This window comes from Pipra filicauda, unplaced genomic scaffold (assembly GCF_003945595.2).
Source record: "Pipra filicauda isolate LSUMZ 115617 unplaced genomic scaffold, ASM394559v2 scaffold19_size4547281_pilon, whole genome shotgun sequence".
Lineage (NCBI taxonomy): Eukaryota > Metazoa > Chordata > Aves > Passeriformes > Pipridae > Pipra > Pipra filicauda.
Window position 1 is genome coordinate 425364 of NW_024104309.1, and position 18363 is coordinate 443726.

The window sequence follows — 18363 nt, forward strand, 5'->3', positions numbered from 1 at the left end:
AAATAAATAGCTTGTGTTTGAATCCAACTGTGTAAGCTGGATATCAGTAGTTTTCTGGTCCTAAGGACAGATGAGTTGCAATGGGGATGGTTCTTAGCACTAGTTATCTAGTTGTACAAGTTGGACTAGATGATCCTTGTGGGTCACTTCCAGCTCAGGATATTCTATGATTCTATGATCTAAGATCAGTTTCTGGAAATGTTCTAGACCTGGACATGTCTATGGGACTTGCTAAACATTTATTTTTGCCCTGGAGAGAAACCCAAACTCTCATGAAAGAGATTTTCTCATACTTGGTTTGTACCACAAAGGTGTCTGATGACAGTGTAGGAATCTTAAAGCAGGTATGCACTATTTGTGTTGAATAAAGGTTTGGGGTGCTTTTGGAATATGGCAAGAGAATTAGATCTCTTAACATTTGACCCTGCGTGAAGAAATACATAGTAAAATGCCCTAATATCAAATAAAGAGAAGATAGATTTAGATGACATTTGCCCAGTGTAAAGAGTTGGAACAAACCTGAATTTGTCCTGTCCAACTTTGGGCACTTGTGCAGTCCCAGTCAACTTGCCTGTTAAAGAGTGGGTTTCCACCTTTTTTGATTTATAAAAGACCACTATAATTTTTCTACTGGATAGCAGATCCCCGGATAAGAATTCCTGTTTGACAATCAGCTTTGTGTCCCTAGTAACGTGCCATGGGTATTTTAGAAGTAATCTCTCCATCTGGACACAGTAGCTGACCAGGGACTGAAGAACCCCAGACTGCAGTGGGTGTGAGGAGAGAGATTATCTAGGGAACAACATGTGGAGGTAGAAGAGCTGAGCCCCTTCCCAAGGGATGCCTCTTTCCCTGTCCTTATTTTAGGAAGTGAATACCACATGAGTGGTTTAGGGTCTAAAATGAAGTAAAAGGAATCTGTGCCATTTCCTCCACCAGAAGATTTTTTATGGCTTGGAGGTACAGAGCACAGGAATGAAACACTGGAGTACAGGTTGGTTTTATCAAAATGTACACTTCTATGCTCTCTAGAAATGGTGAGTGTAGTTTTACTAGCAGAAATAGATTTCATGATTGTAACTAATAATGGAACTGTTTCCCATTACATAACTGTTGACATTCCTTGAGTTTTTCAAATGAATAAAGCATATTTAGATAAAAAAGCCTAAGGCAGTAATTTATCTAGTAATGTTCGAGGGAATAATTAGAAGTTCAGAACTGCTTACTAAGAAACATCTCCTCCTCTCTGGAAAATATGTTTACCATTGAATGCGGTTATGTTGTGGGCCACTGCTGTGCGCTCACCACTCGTTTTCATGAACCTTCCTCATCGGTCACGTAACGTTTCTGTTTCTGAGGCCCTTGTTTGTGTAGTAGCTGGAACAGCGTTCAGTTACTCCCCCACTCGGGAACTTCCAAGGTTTGCCACCTCCACAGATGGCTGAGCAGGCACTGATTTAAGAATGAAATATATCCTTGCCAAACCTCATTCTTTTACTGGTTAGGGAGAGGGGTCTCCATTGCTGTGGGAGGTACCGGTGGGACGTGCAGGCGGAGCGAACAGGGGCCGAAGTTTCGGGGGGCGGCTGCTGGGCCGAGCGCAGGGCAAACCCAGGCACAGCCCCCGCAGTGCCTCCACGGCCGGCGTGGCCCTGCTGGGCTCTACCAGCGGCCGCTGCCCCTCCCTCCCTCCCTCCCTTTGCTCCGCGGGGCCGGGCCGCCCCCTCGCCAATCTCCGGCCGCCTTGTTCGTGACGCGCGGCGGGGCCGCGGCCGGGGGGTCCTGCCCTTCCCCTCCCTGCCCTTCGCATCCCGCCCCTTCCCGGCCCGCTGGAGGCGGCGCAGCGGGGCCCGGCGGGCGGGCGGCCCCGCTCCTGTGCTCGGCTCCGCTCCCCGCGCGTTGCCCACCGAGGGATGGCCGGTGTGAGTAGGGGCGGCGCGGGCACGGGCACGGGCGGAGGCGGGTGCCGGGGCTGCGGGAGCCCCCCGGGGCACACCCTGCTCGGGGCAGCCCCTCGGCGGCGAGCGCCCGCCCCTCTGGCCGCGGCGGCTCCAGGAACGGGCGGCGGGACCGGGAGCGCGGAGCCCCCGGAATGGCGGGACCGGGAGCCGGGAGCGCCGGCGGGTCCCGTGCGCCCGCAGGGATGCTCCCAGCCGGATACAGGAGCCCCGTGTACACAAACACGCCTTGCCCTCAATAGCGTTTAAACAAAACGGCGCTCGGTGTGCTTTCGCTTTCCTTTGGGCAAAAAAAGTCAAACGGTTTCTTTGGGGATTATTGGCTCAGCGGGATGGAGGGGTTTGAGTGCCGCGGCAGAGATTATTTTCTGTAAGGGCATTTTCTTGAGTTCTTAGTTTCTGTCGCAAACAGAAAGACATGTGATTGTCTGTCATACAAAACCTTTATGCATGTGGTTTTGTCCAAAATAGTGTATCTTTTCTGAGTCTTTTTTTCCCGTATTTTCGTGCTGCTTTCAGTCTACCTGTTCTGGGATGAGAGTATTCAAGTTCGGAAAGTCAGACTTAAAAAGTTGCTTTACATCTGAAATGTGAGAGACTGTTCTGAAACCCAGGTGGTTCGTGTGTTGAGTCAACCAAATCAGGAAGGATTACGAGTTAATGCGAGGTGGAAAGGTGAAATGGTGTCTGCGTGTTCTCTAGACTGATTAGTCTTGCTGATTTTATTTTTGCCTAAATGTTCTACTGTGTTGTCCTTCAGGCTTTATAATAGAAACGGTTTTGAAACATGTAATAAAACACACTTCTTCTGCACCCCCTTTCTCCCCTGCTCCTCAAAGCCTAAACTGGCAAGAATGAGCTACAGGCAAGGAACTGAGTCATAAATACACAGAATGAATAAAGGGAACCAAGCTGCCCAGAGGGCTGACAATTAGTAGTGTTGTATCCAAAGGGAACAACAATAGGGAAGAAACATTTCAGATACGCTTGTAGCCTAATTTGGCTGAATTTTGAAACTAAAGTCTGTTGTTCTGCTCGCTTTGTTTTCGTATGTACTTATGGTAAAGCTATTGCGAAAAATACACATAGTTATTCTAGTATTAGCTTTGTCTGTTGAAAAGTCCTTGAACAGATGGTGCAATACTACTGGAAGTACCATTCTGAACCCACCAGTGGTTTTCCCCTTATCCCCCCAGGTTGTTGCTGCTGAGGCATTACCAGGCCAGTAGTTTTGCAGTGGCAGCACATCAGTTGCCTCATACCCCCAGAAGATAAGAGGGAGGGTGTTCATGGGGTGAAGGTATATTGTAGCTTAGGTTTGTTGTTTGAGCAGAGGTGATAAGACATCTCAAATTTTCTTTAGTTCCTCAGCATCATCTTATGTCAGCCAGCAGTCCCACTCAGACAGGACATGCTTCTGGTTGTCCTGTTTAGTGTAAGTACCCTGCTTTCCTCACTGTCTTTCCAGTGGCACCTTAGTGTTACAAGTACTTTTTGGTTCTGGAATTCTCCAGTGTGAAAACCCCTTGCAAGATAACTGGTGTCTTACAGGACCACAGTAACGTTCTTATTTGATCTACCCTAAACTATTTCAGCCTCTGAGTGGGCTCTGTACAGACAAAGGAATTGAAATTACTGTCAGTACAAAGGTGAGCAATTTCTTACCACTGTAAAAATGAAAGGAATTAAATAAAAATTAATTGCTCTGTAGCTTGACAGCTCCATAATTTAAATAAGATGTTTACTTCCTCAATAGCAGACAGTAGGGTAAGAAAACTATTCTGAGAAGTGGATCTGTGATAGTTGCTGTGAAGAGTGATACAATGGCTTAAACACCAAGTTACACCAGGGCTTCCCAGCATGTGCAGCATGTGGGAGTTGGTACTCCTACTGTAAGCAGTCCTGTCTTACTTGTAGCAAAAAGGAAGAGGCAATGGAGCAAGAAGACCTGAATTTGGAACTGGATTCAGAACTGGCACAAATTAAAACTACTTTTCCTGCTGCACTCCCTTTCCAAGTTTAGTTTTAACCTCATTTAGTTTTCACATTGAGTTGCTTGTGTGGCAAGGTAAGTGTTTATGCTGACTCGAAAGAAAGAACAGAGTAAAGGTGAGAGTAAACAACAGGGGAACTGATTTGTTTTCCCTTCGTTTATGCTGGTGTCACGTGTTTTTGAAACTGTGTTCATAGTAGGGGATCACTTAGTATTACATTAACCAGGATTTTTTTATGACCTTTCTAAAGCTGCAAACAAGAATGAAAGGTAGAGTAAAACTTTCTTATATGTTAAGTGTATTATTCTCTTAAGTATATTATATTGTTATTCCTTGGCTTTTTAATGCTGCTTCTAGTGTGAGTCAAGAATTCTTGCAAAAAACTAAGAACATGTTCTTTTAGATTAATAATATATCCGGTATAGATGTATTTCGAGTGCTGCTGGAAGGGCATAGTGTTGGCAGGCATGTTGCTATTTTCAGATTTTGCTAACAAAATAACTATTGATAGTAGGTAAGCACCTTAGAACATATGCATTGTCTATGTTGATTATAGATCAATGAATAGATTATAGGTAAATAAAAGATAGTCTGGGATATACTTAGTATTTGTGAGGTTTCAGAATCGTGACCTATGCTTTAAAGACAGAATTTTACATCAGCGTGTAAATACTTCTGGTTTTTGAACTTTCTGTTTTCCTAGGAGACCTGATAATATCTGTAACTACACAGTGTTTGCCAAACATGTTGTGTTTTGCAACCCAGAATTTTTCTTATAAGAATTGCAGTATTCTGACTTCTTGGAAGGTTCGTATGCTTTCCAGAACCCATATATTTGCTTTTAAACTAATCTTGAGACATTTACATTCTGAGCTTTAAATAGTGCTTAAAAATCTAGCAGAGGAAAAAGAATAGGGTTGTTTTTGCCACAAAAGTGCTCTTGTTTAGTGGCTTAGGAGTAGTGGTCCTTACAGGCAATTTCCTAATTGACAAAATCAAAGATGCTGTAGACAGGGGATGTGTTTTTGATGAGATGTTTTCCTTCCATCCACAACATTCTTATTGACTTCTTTAAACTAACTTACACAAGAATTTTTAGTTGGACTTGGAATCCTAATTAGATGAAGAATGTAGCAGAAGTGTCTTCAAAAAGATAAGAAAGTCTGCTCTGTACAGCTTTCTCTCTTCCTCCCCCAGCAGAGCTATTATTGTAATGCTTTTATTTGAGAAATGTATTTGAATTTTTTTTTTTGGTATGCTTCTTCTAAGGATGATGCAATCTTTTCATCCCATCTGAGTTTGAAAGAACTGTTTTAAATTAGGCTGAATTACTTTCCAGCATGGACAAGTTTTGAATGCAAATGCATTAGTGGTATGTGTGACTCCTAATTTGGTGGACAAGGAAACAACATGTAAACTCCCTTAATGCTGGCAGTTCTCTTGTGAAAATAAGGCTCATAATATGTATTTTCAATTGTGCTATTTTGTTGTTGCCCTCTTGTTACCCCTTCCAAAAAAAGGGTTGTGTTTGAAGGGACTAATTTGGCAGGACTGTTAGCATGAGAGTTGTGTACTCAACCCCAGACCATCACGTAAACCCTTTCCTAGGATGACCATCCTGTCTACTTGCCCGGCATTACTAGGGATCCCCCAGATTCCACTGGGAGACCTCTAACTGGGATCTAACCCAATGTGCTGCTGGGCCCCACTTCCTCCTGCCTACCTACAAACACTGGGATTGAGATGTGCCCTGTAGAGTCTGGTCCTGAAGTTTTGATATGCCCTGAAAGGGAGGGACATTCCAGAAGTTGTAGGAGGAAAGAAGGGATGAGGGAGAGAATGCTGTGATACCTTATTCTCTTTTAACCAGTTGTTAACAATAGGGGGTTCTTAATGGGGAGGAGTCAGACACCAAACACCTTGTTTGGGAGGTGGTGGGCAGATGAGAAGTTTTTTAAATCACTTGCTTCTGCAACTGTTTTATCAGGTAATTGTTAATTCTTTAAAACTTACATGGACAGAGTCATTATTGGAGGGAAATAAATTGTACTTACCAATAAATGTAGTTATTCAATGGAAAAACAAGTTATATTACTTCAGATAGGTACTGACAGCAAGATAGAATCAGTGTATTTCTGAAGATCTAAAATGGTCTGGGTTCCTATTCTCTTCCATAATTTGAATTTTAGAATGACAGCATGACTTTAGCTGGAGAAGACCTCTGGAAGTCACCTGTTCCAAACACTCTTCTCCTTGTGAGACAAACTTGTACATTAGATCAGGTTGTCAAGGGTCAAATCCAGCTGAGTTTTGAACTCTGCCCTCCAGGAGTTGAAAGTTCAACAATATCTGCAGGCAGCCTGTTTTGTAAATAGGTGAGCAGCATATAATACGGTTTCTCATAAAAATTTGATTGCTGGTTCACATGTAAAATTCCTAATTTAAATGTTTAACAAGCTGTTAAATGCCATTCTATTGACTCTGCTCACCCATTTCTTTTGAAGCCTCATTTCCTTCATGGCAGGGAAGAAGAGAAAGGCTCTCCTTTTTACTTATACCGTGTCTTTGGGTAACCAGAAAATCAAGAAATAAGGATTTATTATGCAAATCTGCACTTTGTATATCTGCTCTGTCTAACTTACTGCTAGGTTTGAAATACTGATTGATTTTGTTTGCTATTTATGGAGGGGATTTTCTGTGCTGTTGCTTTAACTTTCCAATTATCATTTGGTTTTCGATTTTAAAACTAGGTGAGAACTTAAAATTATTAACCTAATCTCATATAACAAAGACTAATGAATTTGCTCACTAGGTTATCAAATTTCATCTAAACAAACCAAGAGTAAACTAGTGAAGTGCTACAGCTTTAAGTATCTTTGCTTCTTTTCAGAATTATTTTCATGTTTCATCTCTCTCTTCTGTCAGCTTGACACTATACTTGATTTTATGGCTTTCTCTTTATGTTGAGCGCAGTTTTAACTTTCTAATAGAACTTTTTAGGTTACGGTTTTCACTCTGTGCTTGATGTGGATGTCTGCTCAGTTGTAACACTGAATGTTTTGATCAGCTTTTCCCATATTGCTAAGAGCCTGAAATTTAAGAATGGCGTTTTATCTTTAAGCCACCACTAAAAATACCAGATAGTTACATATCAGTAGTCATAGAGTGATCACTGAAATAAAAATCAGCATTTCGATGCAGCATCCAGGTAACATGCACCATAAACTATATTTCTGTGTATAGTATCTTCAGCAGAAATTTTCTGTATAGTTCATGTGGGTTTGGTATGCGAAACCTGACCTCCTGAATTTTTAACTGAGCTTGTTAAGACCATTTGCTGAACTGATGGGGTTGGCTGTACAGACAATTCCATTTTCAGCAAGAAAATAGAAGACTAATTTCATATGGTTTCAGATGTAGTTTCAGTGTAATTTAAACTTGACTAGTTTGAGAGAGTGTCAAAAGTTGCTTGGTTGAGAGGACTTTCTCTTCTGCCTATTAGAACTTTTTTTGGCAACTCGTTATACTGAGTGCTTTCTGTTTTTTCTTAATTTCTAGTCATTAACAAAACAGTTGCTTTCTTTTCCTCTCTTCTCCTCCCTCTTCCTTGTTTCAAAACACTGTTCCTAAATTTGTCCTGTGTGGACCGCATAATATGGGGTTAAGTATATTTTCTTCATGCTGCTTTACAAACTAAATGGATCGATTTACTCATGTAGAGCTGTTGTCAAGATCTGGGTATTAGTCTGCAGCACAGTTTAAGATTTGGCCAGTGAGTAAAGAATGTGTTTTCCAGTCGGTAGATTGGTTTATGTTTTTAGGCTGTGTGTGATACCGTGCACACAGCTGGATGGAGGAAGAGCAAATAATTCCTCTACTGCACACAAGTGCTGGCACCTCTAGAGAGCCATAAATAAAGCCCTTAATATGATGGCCTGATATCATACAAAAATTAAAGAAACTGTCTGTTCTGACAGAGCAAACAATGCCAAATTTTAAAAATACGGATTGCCCATCATCCGCACAGGAAATATTTTTTCCCCTCTGGCTGATCTTTACATGTTCAGACTCCTGATGTTCTCAGCAGTCAAAACAGCACAGTTCATGTTTCATAAGAGTTTGAATGGAAGTTGTCACGTTTGAGATCAGTGTGAGTACTGTGCAAGGATTTAGGCTAGTAGGAAAATTGTCACTGCTGTGATGTTTCTGTTATAATTAGTGTTTGCTTCTTTATCCTTCATGGATTTTTTTTTCCTCCTATGTATGTTTATCTTGCAGTGTACATTTTTTTTCAAGCTTGGTGTGCTTCAGTATTTGTTTTGCAGTTCCATTTGCATTAAAGGTATTATATAAATAAACCTTTAGTGTGTTTACTTAGTATATGTGCGTGAAAGCAGAAGTAATACATTTCGAGAATCCTCTCTTTTCTTTCCTCTAATTAAAGATGTGGTAACCCAGTGGGAATTTGTTTGGGTCTTTAAGTATACGGTGTATAAATTTAAAGGTAGGGATTATATGCAGAAGTGTGCTCTGAGTTTAATGTTATTAGGAGAAAAAAATTTCCAAGCAAGAAAATATAACAGTAATCATTCTTGTGGCACTGATACTTTGTCCTTGGCAGTGTATGTGCAACAGAATCTCAGAATCCAAATACAGTGATAAGGATGCAAATCATTACAGCTGTAAAGGAACTAGGGCAGCCAGGACTAACAACTTTGAACTTTATAGCTCAAAAGTGGGTCCATGTTTAAGAAGAGTTTTAGCAGTGCTTAGCTAAAAGGTGTGAGTTGAGCAATACTGTCTGAAGTGTGAAAAGTGGGTATGGTTTGGGCTTCCCTAACTAAAATGTGTATGGAATCATAAGACAATCTTCAGAAAAACTTGAACTCTCCTATATATTTTACAAAGAAACTTTAATCAGTGTAATTTAAGAGGATTTGTTCAATCATAAGTAATGAAATACTCTGGCATGTGATGATTATACCCCCATTGAAAATGTGGAGCAATTTACTGCAACTGCAAATAGAAGCCAGATCTGTTCAGCTGTTTGCTTGTGTCTGCACGTGGCAGGAGGAAAGGCCAAAGCAACATTTTCTCAGTCAGATGGCAGGCAAAACCATATTATTGTTAAGTTTTTCCTCCTCCTAAATGCTAATTAAATATTTGATTTTTGTTTATTTATTTATTTCCAGGGTGTGGATTCAGGATTTGTTCCCAGTGTTCATGATTTTGACAAGAAACTTACGGAGGCTGATGCTTATTTACAGATCTTGATAGACCAGTTGAAGGTATGGTGACAAACTGGTGTATTTACTGTGTTGGGGGTCTGCTTGCCAGGGTGGTTTCAAGGTCAGGTTGAAAGGAAGCTCAACAAAGACAGTCAGTCATGTTTTGTGCTTGGCATATGTTCTGGTAAATGTGGGATGCAGAGAGATCATCTGGCTGACCTGTGAATTGGAGAAAACACACCTTTTATATATATGAAGTCTGATGATGATAGAAGTTTATTTCCTCTTCACTTTCTTAGTATGTTACACAAATTCTAACTAGTATTGAAATAAAGACATTTTTAATATAGGTGTAAAAGTTAAAAGTTATGAGTTAAGGGCTTAAAAAAGGAGTTAAAAAATTAGAATAGCTCAAAGAGATTTATATAAAATGGTTTACAGTGGCTGAAAGATTCTGTTTGATATATACCTTTATGGAAATGGCAAAGATGGGTTAAACTTAATTGGAAAACGTAATTAAATCATTGTGTTGCTCATAGCATTTTATAATCTAGAGAAAAATTTGTCAAGTAGTGCGTAAACTACAGTTGCAGGTAGTTTCAGACTTTGTTGTAGTAGTGACAGATAATCTGTGCCTTGTCCTTGAGAGAAAACATTGTGTAGGAATGTTGTACAAACACAGTTCTTTTATACTTTTTATTTTAAGAATAGATGGGCACGTGAGGAACAATGAGGTCGTACCTCTCAGTACACCTTGTTGAGGAAAACAACGCCTAGGACACTTTTTCCCATGACTCAGCAGGTTAAAATTGCTGTTGAGTTTGCTTCAGTTCTGCTGGGTTGGATTGTTTTTTTCCCCCTGATATCATGTGCAAGTATTGCATGTGAGATATTCAGCAAAAACTCAGTTGGAGGGTAGGGCCAAAAATGAAGGCAGGGAAAAGAGATGTAAACAAAATTCAAAGCTGCCCTGAGGAGACTTGCTCAGGAGCTGCCTTGGTCTCCCACTCTGGAGATGTTGAGCACACTTCAGTGACAGAAGGTATTTAAATGTTTACACCTTCTAATTGTTATTTCAGGCCATCTGGGGGGAGGGGTATAGGATTTAATTAATAATGAAAGGAGAGTCAATTTGAGGATGGACAGAGACCAAGATCACAGTCTTTTTTTAGAAGCAGAAATCAGCCCTCAAGGGAAAGGGAACACACATGAGTAGGTTTGAGGCAGGCAGTGAAGAACTGCAGCTCACTTCCTAAAAATTACATCCTCTTCTCTGAGCAAGGGTGGGTGTGATGAACTTTGGAGCATTACCCTTAATCTTTTCTCTTCCTTGAACAACTTCATGATTACTTGTGTATGCACCTCAGAGGCAACTGTTAACTGTTTTGGCTCAGCTTAAATGCACATAAAAGCTTTTCAGTAAGAGTTTGTTTTGCTTTGCTTAGCTGCATCTCAGATGTGCTTCCAAATCTTACATGATTGGAATTATGTACCTAGGTATCAGGTACCTGGAAGGGTTGATGGGGGTTGAGGCTGTTTTGGTAAATGCTTCATACACCCCAAAGGTCTTTGTTGAAATAGAAGAAAGGCAGTTGGAGGTGTTTTGATGAGTGTCACTTTTATTACTTAACCTCACCTTTTTGTTCAAACCATGGTAAAATCATGCCAGGCTCAGCTGTGAGATTTGGTCTCTTGCAGGATGGGGTAATGTGAAAAATTAGTTACAAATTTGTTGTATCACAAATGCTGTAAAGAAATATTAGAACAAAACTGCTTTGGATCATAATACCAGGGTTCTATGACTTAAGTACTTATTAAATGCTTTTGGTTTTCAAATGTCAGTGGTTTTTTATATGAAAAAATAACACTTCCAGTATTTTCACAAGTATCTCTTTCTTTCAGCTCTTTGATGAAAAACTCCAGAACTGCAAAGATGATGAACAGAGAAAAGCAAGTACATTTTGTCTTAAATATTGCTTGTTTTGCGTCATCAGATGGATTTGTGCATCAATTTGCTCTAGTCTATAAAAATATAAAGTACAGTTCAAAATTATTGAGTTGTCACAATCAGTTAAAGCAATTTGAGTAACTGGTAACATTTGTGTTGTGAATAGGTTGAAAACAGACATTTTAGTAATACTGGGTGTCACAATATCAAAAAAGATTTCGGTCACCTAAAGTGAGGATGCCAAGAATGTACTAGTGGGGACCACTACTTTTTTAATGAGGTTGTAATTCATTAAAGTGTTGTGTATTATTTTGCACTCCCCCCATTTCATTTCAAAGTCGGGTTTGTAGGCCTGAGTTCAAGCACTGTTCAACAAAGGCTGGCACATACCTTTGGTGGTGTGGGTTTGGCACTAAGTGTCCTACTGGTTTCATATATTAATTTGTGTGGTGTGGAGGAGGGATTTCACAACTCCTTATGAAGGGTTTATTACCGAGGAGTTGCTTTCTTTCAGCCAGTGCTGTAATTTCAGTATCACAGAGTAGGGAATTCTTTCATGTGTACAGGCTTTTAAAATAACTTTGAAGTACTTCTCTGTCAGTGTGTTTAATCTGTGGACAACTGACCACTAGAGGAAGATCTAAAGATTTTGTATTTCTCCTTCGGTGTGTTCTACTGGAAAGACTTGTCCTTCAATTTTGACCTCCCTCCAGATGCTACTTTGCAGATCAGTCAGTACTTTCTTTTTCCCTGTGACAGTGCTCCTAATCCCTGGAGGCTTTCTGCATGTTGTGCTGACTTCTTTCTTTATCTCTGCAAGGTATCTGTGGAACAGACAGGCTGACTTATTAGAGAAAGCAGGAGGCTCATTTAGAAGGGGTCAGCTTCCTCTGGTTTTAAATCTTGATGAGGGTTGCTACTACTATGGATTCCATTTATTCTCTATTAAAAATGAAAAAGACTTGGCAAAGCACTTTCTTGATCGTGTCTCTTCCTGTACTAAAGCAGCTAAGAGGTTTTTTGATAAGGTATTTAGCAGTTTTCCTATTTGTTTATGGAAGTATGGTTCATCTGTCTGATCATAAACCGAGTGTAACCTGCAGGATACTTCCATCCAACCCATAGTTCTTTCCTCTGAGGAAACAAGATTTGGATATTTGAGTGCTAAGTGCTTCCAAGCAGCTGAGTGCTGTTCTGCAACTGTTTATGGCCAGGGATTTCAAACCTGAGCTATTGTTTTTTCAAGTGCACAGAGCACTGGATGAATTAGTGTTTACTTACAGAACATTTGGTCTTTTAAAGATGATAGTGTAGGATATAGATGTTCTGAGATGCCTCAAGATCTCTTGGATATCTTCCTTCTGAGACTGGTAATCTCTTGAATTGGAAGAAGGCAGTGCAGATGTAGACTTGATGGATTTTGAAGTATAGATTATCATGAATTCCCTGTGCTGTATTACTACTTCTGGCAGAAGTAGAGCCAGCAGTGTATGGTGGGATCATACACAACTCACAGTGCTGCCAGTTTTGTTCAGTCTGCTGGTGGGGTACAGTGTGTGTATGGGATTGTGTAGGAAGGAAAGGAAGGTGTGTGAGCTGAGGGTACTGGTTTCAAGGTGGAGAGAGGACCTTGCTTTCTGACAGTGTTTGCAATGTTATTGCTGGGAATTCAGGTGAGCTTTTCTGTTCAGGGGTCGTGTGGTGATCTTAACCACACATGTTGGGGGAGAATGAAACTGCAAAGCACCCAAAAGCGTGAGAACAGCAAAGAGGTGAATATTTGCAGGCTGGAATAAAGCTGACATTACTTAGCAGGATTTGGAAAGGAAGTGTAGCCTGCTTAAGCTGTTTGGTTCAAAACAAGTGCTTTTTGTGAAGTAAATCCAAGGCTGAGCACACAGATTTAGGTTGCACCTTACAGATTTCAGCTGTGAGTCAGCTGCCCCTATGTGCCTGTGCTGCCTCTCTGTGCTGGATGAGCTGATCCCTCTCTAGTCACATGATGGTGGAATGAGGCAAAAATCATGTTCAATGAGATAAAATTAGCCTTCTCAGTGATTTCATAAAAAATCAGATGTCAAGGAGGTGCAATGAGCAGCAAATAGATGGAGTAGTTTTGGCAGCAGCAGCCTGCAGTTTGATTAGATTAAATATGGCATGTGGCTGCATTCTGCAAATGTAAATCTGCAGGAAATTGATGTTTCATTTGAAAATATGTGTATTCATTACCTAAGACGAGGGGAACTGTCTTATTAAAATTTTATCTTCATCAGTTTTCAAAGACTAGGGATGTTGAAGAGGGAAAATTGTGATAAATGTTACTGTAAATTAGTAAATTGTACTGTTTGATTATTTTTTTAATTGATAATGTTTTATCTTCAACATAACTCTTTTTACCTGCTTATGATTTTGCTTACAATTTTGTATTGTCTAAATTATCAATATTACTTACTTTTAAACAAGTTTAAACAAAAGATAATAAGAATAAATTTACAAGGGTTGTTGCAGTGTGTGTACATAGTAGTGTAGTTCTGTACAAGTGGTGAGATGAGATGGGATAAAAGCATTCCCATAACTTTTCCTCCAAACCAACCACTCTTGAAAGCATGGAGGTTTTGTTGCAGTGATCATCCACTTGTTTTTCCCTCATCAGTGTCATATCTATAGTGTGTTTGTGTAACATCTCACACGAGCAGAATTTACAAACTTTATTTTGTGCCTGCTTACATCACCATTCTAGAATAACACTTTGCCATGAAAATCCAGGAACTTCCATATCGGCCTTTGCTTAGCCCTAAAGAATAGAGCTGGTACTTCATAGAAGGCTCTTCCCAGGGGCTGAGTCTGTCTGACTTGCCTGCATTGTTCTCATGATTTTGTGCACAATATTCCAGTTCCATGTGCTGTGTTCTTGCAAGGTGGTCATAGAGCACAAATGTGAAAAATACTTGATCAGTGTGTATTATTGCTACTTAATTTGGTCAGCTCACAAAGAATTCATTTCCACAGTGTTAAAAAACCAGTTGTATAATTTGTGGAAAGGCCTTGAAAACCTGGTTGTCCTGAGGTTTTTCCCATGTCAGATCCTCTGTGTGATCTTGGACAAATTTTGTCTGTACCTGTGTGTAAGAACAGCAATGTCTTAGTGTCTTGTTTGGAAAATTACAAATTGCATCATATGGCCTGAGATCACTTTCATATTTTCAGCAAAGATGATTTCACTGAAGGGAATGAGATCACAGTTTATTTGGTGTATAAATACTCTATGACATGTTGGGGAAAAGATAGGTAAAGAATGATCAAAACTCCTACAGTTGGCTGTAAAGCTTTGAGATTGGATGATTTCCTTCACCTGCATCATCTTTCATCTGAGAAGATCTGTGTGCTTGGGTACCTTGCCTATTCTATTTTGGTGCTAAAAGGCTCAAAACTTCACTGCTGTCATATTTAAAATGCTTTTTTTCAATATATGTTCATAAAATTTCGACTGGAAGTATAGTAGAGACATGAAAAACAAAAGCAAAGGGATTTTTAGCCGTTGGCATGTTCTGCTAGCAGCAGGAGTAAATAGAATATAACTTTGGGATGTGACATCCCTGATATGCAGTTTCCTGGATCAGCATGGTCCAGTCTTTCCAGTGGGGAAGTCTGAGGCTGGGTGCTGTTTGGCCACCTCTAGCCAATTAATCCTGAGGAAAATGTGCAGCATTTTCTGAGAAGATTGAGAACAGAGCATAACTGAAAAATTTCCCCCGGGTATTGGCTGGGAGAATGTCACTGCATTTTCTTTTTAATCCACAGATTGGGACTGTTAATGCCTGTAGGTTTTTAGGTGTATGTTGCTCTCTTATGGTGTAGAATTTGGCTTACAATGCCCAGTGAGGGAAAAGATTCCTTTACACACTTTGATTATTCAAGAATCCAGAAGTTTGTGACTCAAATCACATGAGACACTTGTGTTAATCAAAACAAAGAGGTCCTGGAATTGCATTAATAGAGGTTCAGTGCTGAGTCCAATTTAATAATTTTGCCTTCTGCAGACAGAGCCAAGGACATCAACAGGATGCATCTGCTCCTGAAACAGGTCACACTGATGTGTAGAGTGGCATGCAGATGCCTTTTGCATGCCTGAAGTGCAGTTCCGCACAGGAAATATTTATGAACCAGTGTTTCTAGATAAAATTAAGTAGGCAGATTTCCAGATGCACTTTTACTGGAGGCTTAGAAAGAACAAGAACACGTATGCACTGTTATTTTCTGTGATTTGTTTTAAACTGTGCTTAACTGCATATGTTTAGTGGACTTGAATGATGGTCATGTCATGTAATACTGTTAAATATGCCACCATGCAGTACACTTTATAAGGATACAAACTGAATTTAGAGAGAATCTTTATGCTGCATTTCATTTTTGTTGATGTTATGCAAAAAGGAAGTGTAGACTTTAATGGGTAAATGTGTATAATGTCACTGCTTAGAAATTCCTAGCCTTGTCATCTTTAAGCTTTAATTATCAGTTTGACTTCTGTCTTGTCTCGAAAATTGTGTCTATATATGGAAATACTCTTTAACAGGTTGGTTAAGGGCTTTTTCCCCTCCCCCAATATAAGATTAAAATATTGTGTTTATACAGTATTTAGGTCAAACCAGATGCTGGAAATACTTTCTTTAACCACACTATTTTGATTTTTATTTTACAGAAAATTGAAGGTCTCAAAGAAACAACTAGTGTAAGTTTCTTTAATTTTTATAACTATTATATATAGATTCTGAAATTCACCTTGTTTTCTTGGAAAAGTTTTTTAAGCTTTTTTACAGAAAAGTGGGAACCCGTGTTAGGTCCAACAGTGTGGTGGCAGAGGCAGCATGATTCTGGTGCTGTATTCAGATTTATGTCCAGCACTTTAGAATCATGGAATAATTGAGGTTGGAAGGGACCTCTGAAGGTCTTAGTCCAACCCTATACATGGAGCACCATCGGCTGGTTGCCCAGGACCAAATCTAGTTGGGTTTTGAGTAGCTCCAAGGATGGAGGCTCTTAGAACCTCTGTGGACAACCTGTTCTAGTGTTTGATCATCCCTAAAGGAAAAAAAAAAAGATGTTTCCTTCTGTTTAAGGTGATTTTCCTGTATTTCTATTTGTGGCCATTGCCTGTTGTCCTGTCAGTGGGCACCACTGAGAAGGGTCTTGTTCTGTCTTCCTTTCACCTGCCACCCAGTCAGATACTGATGTCCATGGATAAGGTCTCCCCGGGCCTTTTCCTCTCCAGATTAAGCCAGCCCGGCTCTCTCGGCCTCTCTCCCCAGGACAGTTTACCTGCCTGCAGGGCTCTGAAAGTCTGGGGCTGACTTCCATTTCACCCTGACAGCCTGGGCTGTGTGTGGCCTTTGGAAACTTCAGTTTTCTGCTGCTGTGGTTTTGTATCTGGGGAAAAAAAGGGGAAGGGTTCTACAGAAGTGAGTGTCCATTTAGTTCTCACCCAGTATTTCAGCTAATATAACCAATAACAAAATGTTGAGGAGTAGTAATACAAGTTTTTTTTCCTGTTATTTTTGTTTTCCTAGAGCATGGTAGAATCAATAAAACACTGCATTGTGTTGCTACAGATTGCTAAAGTAAGTACACTGTAAACTATTTTGAATTTTAATTATACAGCATTAATCTGTTTGAAAGCAATTGAAATCTAAAAGTGCATTCTATATGATCCAGGAGATAAATATATATTTAAAACCCCCAGTATAAGTTGATTTATCCTAGTATTTTAATGAACTTTCTGAAATACTGAATTCCATAGCAGACAGTCCTGTTAATGCTTGTGGTAGCAGTTGTGTTGGGGACATGTTCTCTCAGATAAACTTTTTTTTGCAGTTTGCTGTTAAACTAAAGAAGAACTCAGACAAACATAAGGGTGACAGAATAGAAACTTAAGAAAACTCTTCTTTCTGCTTCATTTTAAGAATGTGGCTAACAAATAAAAAACATAATGTAAACCATCTAAACTGGTTTGGAAAGGTTTGTCATAGGTCTGAAGTTCATGATGATGTTGGAACTTCTTGAAGTAAGATTATATTATTTGAGAATGCAATATGGGTAATGCACTGAACACTTTTCACCTAAATGTTTTGTTAGTTTTTAAAATTTAGTGAGATTTGGATTTACTGTTTTTGTCAAGTTCTGCCCTTGCAGATTTAGCATACTATATTTAGGATATGTTAATTCTGAGCTGATTATTTATATCTCGTGACCAAAATGAAGGGAGATGGTATTTTGCAAAGAAATTAATTTATGGTACTTTCAGAATTTCAGGCTGATTTAATCAGAACACATTCTGATTTATCCAGAGATAAGCATGGGCTCTTCATGTAGTCTAGATCAACTGTTTTTTGTAGCTTTCAAAAGCAATGCTGCTGTTTGTCTTCATTCAGGATGCCAGATATGTTTTACAAAATTTTGAGCACAGTGAAAATTGAATTATTTAGAATCTTTCACTAAAAGGATCGGTGCCTGTTTTGTGAAATTCAAATTTCATATTAGTAATTTAGAAATTCTGAAGAAAATGTTTGTTAACAGGTTTGTACAAAACCAAAAATATTTTACAAGTAGTAGGCACACAGAAATAGTTTTGTGCCACATGAATTTAGAACTAGAACGGTTTATTTAACATGCAGTGATACTACTTAAATCCTTCACTGTAATGGCAGCAAGAAAAGCCTTGTCAGTACTTCATAATTTGCTGTTATTTAGTACTGAGTATATTTAAAAGTCTTTTAGCACAATGAATCCAATAGACTATGTGTTGTTCTTCAGGGATTTGATGGAGTCAATTGTAATATGCTAATTTTCTTAGACAGCTGTGTGTGACCTGCTACATTGAAGTAGCTGTTGGAGAAACTGTGTGCAACAAATTACTTGCTCATTTTTCGTGAATTACTATATAAATCAGTTTAATAGTTCTTACTTTCACAAGGGTTTAATTCCTATGAAATTTTACTCTTTCTTTAAAAAGCTCTGCTATGTAAATAGCAAAAGTGAAAGTGCAGAATTATAATCTGCTTGTCAGGTTCTTCATCAGAGCTGGTAATAGGTGGCTGTGTTAGCTTTCTTTTTTCTGTTGAATATCAAATCCTATTTCTGCTATGTTTAAGTTTATTAGGGGATAGACAGATATGGCTGCTTGTCTTGCACTGATGCCAAGTGTATTTTGAAGTTGTTTAGGTGGTTTGCTGATAATGGAC

General features: G+C 39.4%; 1 protein-coding gene across 4 annotated transcripts in view; it reads left to right on the top strand.

Moving 5' to 3' along the window:
- The window catches only part of OSBPL9 (oxysterol binding protein like 9), a 59679-nt gene that overhangs the window by 26109 nt on the left and 15207 nt on the right, over positions 1-18363 (top strand). For 3 of the 4 annotated variants that reach the window (XR_003544129.2, XM_027739411.2, XM_027739414.2), the window contains exons 5-8: positions 9145-9240; positions 11083-11130; positions 15828-15857; positions 16693-16743. Coding sequence is in view for 3 of the 4 variants with exons in the window: in XM_027739411.2 (XP_027595212.1) it covers positions 9145-9240; positions 11083-11130; positions 15828-15857; positions 16693-16743 (225 nt within the window). In the remaining variant the exon portion in view is untranslated. Of the gene's footprint in view, positions 1-1852; positions 1923-9144; positions 9241-11082; positions 11131-15827; positions 15858-16692; positions 16744-18363 lie in introns of those variants that run through there. The other variant, XM_027739415.2, reaches the window with a different exon arrangement.